At 36.5% G+C, this 8,431-nt stretch overlaps 1 protein-coding gene across 1 annotated transcript in view; it reads left to right on the plus strand.

The window, feature by feature from the left end:
- Nucleotides 1–6,101, plus strand: part of LOC124595356 (protein aveugle) — a 30,552-nt gene extending 24,451 nt beyond the window's left edge. The window contains exons 2-3 of the mRNA XM_047134075.1: nt 268–381; nt 5,293–6,101. Coding sequence (XP_046990031.1) covers nt 268–381; nt 5,293–5,460 — 282 coding nt within the window. The 3' untranslated portion in view covers nt 5,461–6,101. The remainder of the gene's footprint in view (nt 1–267; nt 382–5,292) is intronic.
- Nucleotides 6,102–8,431: the final 2,330 nt, after the last annotated feature.

The raw sequence follows: 8,431 nt of genomic DNA on the forward strand, positions 1-8,431 counted from the left end.
AACTCATCTCTGAGACTCCTACCCCATTTTTATAAACCACTGGTACCATGTTGTATGTTGCTGTCTTATTTTTTTTCTGATTGGTTGAAGTTATCATTTAAATTATCTTATGGAAGTTCAGCTTGCCATGTCCTTCATTCCTGCCTTAAATGCATTGCTTAATGATGTCTTTTGAAGTCTTCATGGACATTTAATTCTGTCTTGCTTTCTTCATAGAATATTTCAGAGCACTTTATCTCTATTACTGATGCATTCTCTCATTTCTAGAATAAAACAGCACGCCCAAAACCAGTGTATCTGTGGACTGTTCTGGATGTTCAGAAATGGTTGCGAAGACATTGCAGTGACTATTACCCATTGTATGCAGAAAAGTTTCAGCAGGTAATTTATGTAATACAAAAGTTTTCATTGAATTGTACAAAGTGTCCATAGAATGTGGTCCAATTCAGTTTGTTTTGTTTCAGTCACGGTGTAGCAATTTCTGTAAATTGTATTGTGCTTGGAATCTTTCAGTTAAACAAAAACATGTTTTTATTTTTCTATTAGAATTAGTATAAGAGTAATTCCATGTCAATCCAAATCAGAAGGGGAAAAAAAAAAAACATTTTCGACCAGACCATCTCAGATTTCTTGCAGATTTGCTGCATCCAGTGATCTAGATAAGAGATGGAAAAGTGCCAGTTTGCTGAGGTATGCGCAAGGCTGTAGCCAGGATTTTGTCAAAAAGGGGGGATCTGATTTGTTAAAGACGAACTTAAAAAGGCTTATTTTTTTCATTTGTTCTGAAAACACTTATATTCCTCTTTTTAATTTTAAGTGCATAACTTGCTTTTAGGTGGCCTTTATTCTTAACACACACACACACACACACACACACACACACACACACACACACACACACACACACACACACACAGAGAGAGAGAGAGAGAGAGAGAGAGAGAGAGAGAGTTGTGAGGCATTTTTACTTTATTATTATTCAATGAAGGAAATTCATTTGTTTACATAAGCTGGTTTGTTTGTCTTTTATTTGTACTCCCATAACGATAGTCATTTGTTTACAGGTTTGTTGACATTGGTACAAGTTTACCCAGTGCCAATTTACACCTAATAAGAACATTACTTAATATTCTTAGTAAGCTCCACTTCGGGTTGTAATCATGGATGTCTGATATACAAATAATGAGATAATCAATATTATGTACATTTATGTTGAAGCTTGTAATAACGCTAGAGAAGCCTGCAACTTATGAGGTGGGTCGTATCCGGACCTGTAAGAAATTTTCAACAACGTTTGAACGCATTGTCTGAAACGGGAGGTATCATACCAAGAAAACATGATTGAAGGAGAATTGCTACGGGAGAAAATTCAGAAGTCACTATATTAGCTGCAATTGTCACTAATCCTCATGTAAGTTTCCGTCAGTCGGAAAGTGATTCAGCAATTTCTCAAAGGAGTGCCCTTTGAATACTTAAGCATGGTAAATTCCACCTGTATCACATTGGTCTACATCAAGCCCTGCATGGGGATGATTTCCAGAAGTGTGTTGAATTTTGACAGTGGGCTCTAGTACAAGTTGAAAATGGTACATTATCCAAGGTGGCTGTGTGAAATTTATTTGTGTCTGTGTCAGCATAAGTGACCATAATTCTGGTTCTAATCCAGGTACAACTATGAAACTTGTATCATTTTTAAAGCTAATGAATAGAGCTTTACATTGATATGCAACATGGCAGGTTTCTAGGAATTTTCACACTAAAGGTCATTGACCTTCAGCTTGAATCTTAAATATCTCAAAACACCCTACCTTCAATTTTTTTGATATATATAATTGCTCCAATATGCTACTATAAACATGGTAAATATCAAGGTGGCACATCAAAGGCATCATGACCAAAAATTTATTTTGTCTGCATGAGTACACTATCAAAACGCAGAAGGTAGTACATAAATATGAAACAAAAGTTATTAAAAAATACAATTTGTAAGTAATGTTGACAAAAATATCTTTTATATTATTGTAGTAGAAGTATGATCCATTTACACTGTGTGTTGTTGTTGTTGTTGTTGTGGTCTTCAGTCCTGAGACTGGTTTGATGCAGCTCTCCATGCTACTCTATCCTGTGCAAGCTTCTTCATCTCCCAGTACCTACTGCGACCTACATCCTTCTGAATCTGCTTAGTGTATTCATCTCTTGGTCTCCCTCTACGATTTTTACACTCCACGCTGCCCTCCAATTCTAAATTGGTGATCCCTTGATGCCTCAGAACATGTCCTACCAACCGATCCCTCCTTCTAGTCAAGTTGTGCCACAAACTTCTCTTCTCCCCAATCCTATTCAATACCTCCTCATTAGTTATATGATCTACCCATCTAATCTTCAGCATTCTTCTGTAGCACCACATTTCGAAAGCTTCTATCCGCTTCTTGTCCAAACTAGTTATCGTCCATGTTTCACTTCCATACATGGCTACGCTCCATACAAATACTTTCAGAAACGACTTCCTGACACTTAAATCTATACTCAATGTTAACAAATTTCTCTTCTTCAGAAACACTTTCCTTACCATTGCCAGTCTACATTTTATATCCCCTCTACTTCGACCATCATCAGTTATTTTGCTCCCCAAATAGCAAAACTCCTTTACTACTTTAAGTGTCTCATTTGCTAATCTTATTCCCTCAGCATCACCTGACTTAATTTGACTACATTCCATTATCCTCGTTTTGCTTTGATTGATGTTCATCTTATACCCTCCTTTCAAGACACTGTCCATTCCCTTCAACTGCTCTTCCAAGTCAGAATTACAATGTCATCGGCAAACCTCAAAGTTTTTATTTCTTCTCCATGGATTTTAATACCTACTCCGAATTTTTCTTTTGTTTCCTTTACTGCTTGCCCATTATACAGATTGAATAACATCGGGGAGAGGCTACAACCCTGTCTTACTCCCTTCCCAACCACTGCTTCCCTTTCATGTCCCTCGACTCTTATAACTGCCATCTGGTTTCTGTACAAATTGTAAATAGCCTTTCGCTCCCTGTATTTTACCCCTGCCATCTTCAGAATTTGAGAGTATTCCAGTCAACATTGTCAATAGCTTTCTCTAAGTCTACAAATGCTAGAAACGTAGGTTTGCTGTTCCTTAATCTTTCTTCTAAGATAAGTCGTAAGGTCAGTATTGCCTCACGTGTTCCAGTGTTTCTACGGAATCCAAACTGATCTTCCCCGAGGTCGGCTTCTACCAGTTTTTCCATTCATCTGTAAAGAATTCGCGTTAGTATTTTGCATCCGTGAAGTATTAAATTGATTGTTCGGTAATTTTCACATCTGTCAGCACCTGCTTTCTTTGGGATTGGAATTATTATATTCTTCTTGAAGTCTGAGGGTATTTCACCTGTCTCGTACATCTTGCTCACCAGATGGTAGAGTTTTGTCAGGACTGGCTCTCCCAAGGCCGTCAGGAGTTCGAATGGAATGTTGTCTACTCCTGGGACCTTGTTTCGACTCAGGTCTTTCAGTGCTCTTCAGTGGCAGTGTCTTAATTGTGATGGGAAACTGATGTGTAGTTGAAGACACATGAAGGAATATTTTATTTTCACCGCTGAAAAAAATAAAATAAAATTAATCCATTCAAAATCTCCTGATGGTAGGACAGAATCATGAAATTATTTCGGTTTTTGTATTGGGCAGCACATCCATCTGAAAAGTAGTCAATGTAATTTGGAGTCAGAAAGTGACATTTTAAGAAACTGAAAATGCTGGAGATAATCAGGTATTTCCATGTACGAAACATGCTGTATGTCATTAGTATTTGCATCTCAGTAGTAAGCTAAAAACTGGTGAATTGTAATCTGTGAACTATTCCACTGAAATCCCTGTACTTTATCCTGAACCTCTTCCTGAATGGTGAAGGACTAATTATGTACAAAATCACAAACAAGATATTCATGTACTTTGAGTTCTTCTTGAGTGATTTTAAAGGTCCTTGACTGCTACTGTATGATACATAAGTGTGATAGAAGCCATTGTAAACTCAATGCAGTCATCTCAATAAAATCATCTGTTGGTTTTTTTTTTTAGTTTTTAAAACTACCGTGCCTGTTGTTAAGCAACACTTTTCATCCATGTGGTGTGCCATAGTGATATTTACCACGTTTATAGTAGCGTATTGGGGCAATACAAATTTTTTTTCCAAAAAAGTTGAAGGTGAGGAGTTTTGAAAGTTCAAGGTCAAAGGTTAAGGCCAGTGACCTTGAATGTGAAAAATTCTTAAAAACCTGCCATGTTGTATATCAATGAAAAGATCTACTCATTGGCTTTTCATTGATTAGAACCAGAATTATAGTCATTTATGTTGAGATAGACGCATATAAATCACATAATTTCGAAAATTTGCAACCTGTAACTTTCTTCACAATTATTGTATATCTCTACAAATTCGTAGTGTTCATCTCTTATCTGATCACTGAATGCTCCAAATTTGAAAGACATCTGAGTGAGTTGGGTTGACTGTTTTGTTGGATTGGTATGGAATTACCAATAATCCAGACTCATACTGCCATGGTACTGGTTCCCATTTTATGCTGTTTCATTTACAACAATACAAAACTTTTGCATCTTATGTTCATATGTTTCAAGACAAGACTTGTGATTTGTCATCCAGGACAACCATAAATGGCAAGAGTGAAAGTACACTTCCATATTTTAATCACCTCCTCTTATTTATCCAGCGTGTTGCCTCATCTCCTCCTTTAACATAGCTTTTACTTCTTTGGTACATTTATTCCATCCTGTCAATTGCATATTTTTGCATGCCCTTAGCCAATCTTGCTGTAGTTTGGTATTTTTCACATACATGCTCATTGCTATAAGAGAGTGTTATGTTAATGGTCAGAAAATGTCCCAGAATCTACTGCAGATTGAACCCTAAACCTTTAAGTTGGAGACCTTACAATTGTTTTTTAATGTTTAGATGTTGATTACACAGTACTTCATTCCTCTACCATCCGCATGAAGTTTCTTCGTCTCGCTTCATTTCTGCCCTCTCCCCAGTTTGTTTTGTGCAATATTTATGGTGCACCTCAATATAAGAATGAAATTTGCCTCCGAATATATACAAATGTAAGGAAAACATTGAGATACACATTCATCAATGTTCAATAAAACATATATAAAAAGAAACCAGTAAAAATAAGATAAGGAAAAATGTCTTTTACCTTTTTTATAACTTTTTGTATTAACTATGTCAAACTCTCTTTGTACAGTTCCCCTAATTTTTGCTTTCAGCATGACATAACTGGCAGGTCATTAATAAGGATTAATGAAAGCACCTTAATTAGACTGGGCATTGAAAATGCTGTACATCGCCAAGAAATTTGGAGAGAGATTGCAAAACTCCGCCTGAAGACTGACATCATAGAAATCCGTGATCTGGAAAGGAGGATTAATTGCTGACATATTTATAATCATACTGTAAAGAAATTGTTAGTTATGAATTTTACAGAAAAAGAAAGATTCATTTTAACATTCTTCGTGCTACTTCTGTCATTATATCACGCAAGGAAAAGAGCAACTACATTACGACTTATACATCTGAAGAAAAGAAGATGCCGTTTGTTGCGTACCATCATGGACATATCTGACACGCGAGAGAAGTAGCAAAGTGATAAATTGTACCCATTTTCTTCATGAAATATTATTCTTTTCAAATCTCTGTATCACTTCTCTCTTCCATAGATGTTGAATAAAATTGTCATTCCTATTACAATTCTATGTATGCTTCATGATCAGAATTCTTTCTTGCATAATTGTTCTGTAATAATTCTTAATTTTTAAGAAATTTATTAAAATTGGAAGTAAAACAGCTGGGGTAATGTTGGAACTCATAATGTGTGAGTAAATGACCAGTAATTAGACAGAAAGTGTCAATATTGATTTGTCTTATCTCGCATTCCAGACTGCTTTATCTGTCAGAGTTTATTGTTCCATTTCAGTTTCCTGCTCTGTAGCCTCCTTGTGTTGTAGCTTTTACATTAATTCATATTGTATGTGTTCTTCACTTGTGATTAAACAAAGCTCTTGTTTGTTGTTACAAATTACTGTTGTAGGTTAACTTATAAGAGATGCTAAGCTGTGTGTCCATAGATTAAATTGCAAAGCATAAATATATCAAATACAAAAAATTAAATTTCTACTCATTGGGGGGTTTTAGTCACTGCCAACAGAAGATGACACAAACACTACCTTTCAGGATGAGAGGTTCCTTCATCTGGTCACAGAGAAGTAATGGACTGAGGGAAGGAGACTATTCAGAGATTGAGAAGGAAAGCTACTCAGGATTCCAGAAAATAAATTACAGGAGAAGAAAAGATGAGAAAATTCCACAATCATTTTCTCTCTCTCTGTCAGAGAAAGAGAACTGTACTGTATTTGTGTAATCTTTTGTGAGGCTTTATATGGCTACTAGCTAAGCAGAATTTTTCCTTCTTTGCTTGTAGTTTTATTTTAGAGATCTCCCACCCCATCACTTCACTGACCTTCCCCATCCTCTTCTCACACACACTTCCCGTGGTTAAAGCAATGAGCATTAAATAAAGTTTATTGAAAAGAATAATCACTTCCTACCTTCCTTAACTTTTAAATTAACTAGTTACTTATTCAAATTTGGAATGGATTTCATCTACATAGCTTCTTTTCCGCCATAAAAGATTTTTTAAAACATACTGAAATGTAGTTTAACAAAGAAAATAATCAATTATTGTTAATATAATGTAAATGAGTAGATAAAAGAATCAACTCACCATGCGGCTCCAGGGGAACACACACGCACAAATGGATTTGACGTTTACAAGCTTTAGGAGCCAGTGGCTTCTACTTCTGGCAGAAAAGTGGAAAGGGAATGAAGAAGGGTGAAGGAAAAGGACTGGAGAGCTTTAGGGAAAGGGGTACACTTCAGAAAAGTCATCCAGAATCCCGGGTCAGGGGATACTTACTGGACGGGATGACAAGGAAAGACTGATTTTTGGGGACTGCCCTGGACGAGATTTGAAAACCTGAGAGCTAAAACATGGAAGACAGGGCAATATGCAAGACAGAGATTACCACTAAAACATTTTGCAAGAGTTAATAAGAATGAGAAGCTAAGTGCATTGTACATAACAAAAGTGGGAGGGGTGGTGAAAAATAGACAGAAAAGACAATGAAAGATGTAGGAAATTAAAATGGAGTGAAGCAAAGAATAGTTACAGTGAATAAAAGCTGAGACGGAAGAAATTAATGTAAATTCAGGCCAGGTGGGTGGCTAGAGCTAAGGACATGTTGTAGTGCTAGTTCCCACTTTGGAAATCTGAGAAAGTGGTGTCTGGGAGAAGAATCAAACTGGTGTGTGTGGTTAAACAGGCACCATGATCATGTTGTACAGCATGCTCTGGAACAAGATATCGTTTGTTGCTTGTATACACCCTCTGCCTATACCCATTCATCCTGACTGATAACTAGGTGGCAGTCATGCCGATGTAAAAGGCCAAACAGTGTTTACATAACAACTGCTATACGACGTGTCATTTCACAGGTGGCTCTCCCATTGATAGTATATGTTTTGCCAGTTACAGGGCTGGAATAGGTGGTGGTTGGAGGGTGCATAGGGCAAGTTTTTTGGAGCGGACATGGTCACAGGGGTAGGAGCCGTAAGGTAGGTAGATGGTTGCAGAAGGAGCATAGGGTCTGACAAGGATATTGCGGAGATTGGGAGGGTGATGAAAAGCTAGCCTAGATGTGGTGGGCAAAACGTCAGACAGAATGGATCTCATGTTTCACTGTGTAATTTAACTCGTGTCTATTTTTTAGATAATAAAATTGCAATACTGGATTATACATAAAACTGGCTTGCTGCTTCATAGAAAATACACATATTTTGTTGAGTAAGAGGGAGACATGTCTATAGAATTGTGTAGAAATGTGTGTTGATCACATCTGAATTTAAGCCACCAGAAATACAAATTATTTTGGTTTGGAGGCCAGGAGTGAAAATGTTGATAACAAACAAAATTAAGAATAACCAAAAACTTTTTTTGTTAAAAAAATTATTGCATCACTCAGCAATTATATTTAAAAGATGCATATTTAAGACTGTTTCAGGGTACAGTGAGTTACATCTGCCTGAGACAATCTGCCCAGAATTCTTGCTTCTTCAGTAAGAGCAGGATCACAATGCTGACTGCTTGAAGTGAGAGTCTAAAAATGTGGCTAACTTTTAAATAGAGCAAGCTTCATTTGGAAATAGACGCTTCTCAACGGGCTCATTAATTGATTTTAAATATAATGTTGCTATTTCAGTAGTTAAACTGTTCTTTAAACTTGACTATTTTAAAGAGACTCTGTTAAGTAGTGGAATTATTTGTGAACATATCACATACTCTTCTCCAGA

Source organism: Schistocerca americana, chromosome 2, assembly GCF_021461395.2.
Source record: "Schistocerca americana isolate TAMUIC-IGC-003095 chromosome 2, iqSchAmer2.1, whole genome shotgun sequence".
Taxonomy (NCBI): domain Eukaryota; kingdom Metazoa; phylum Arthropoda; class Insecta; order Orthoptera; family Acrididae; genus Schistocerca; species Schistocerca americana.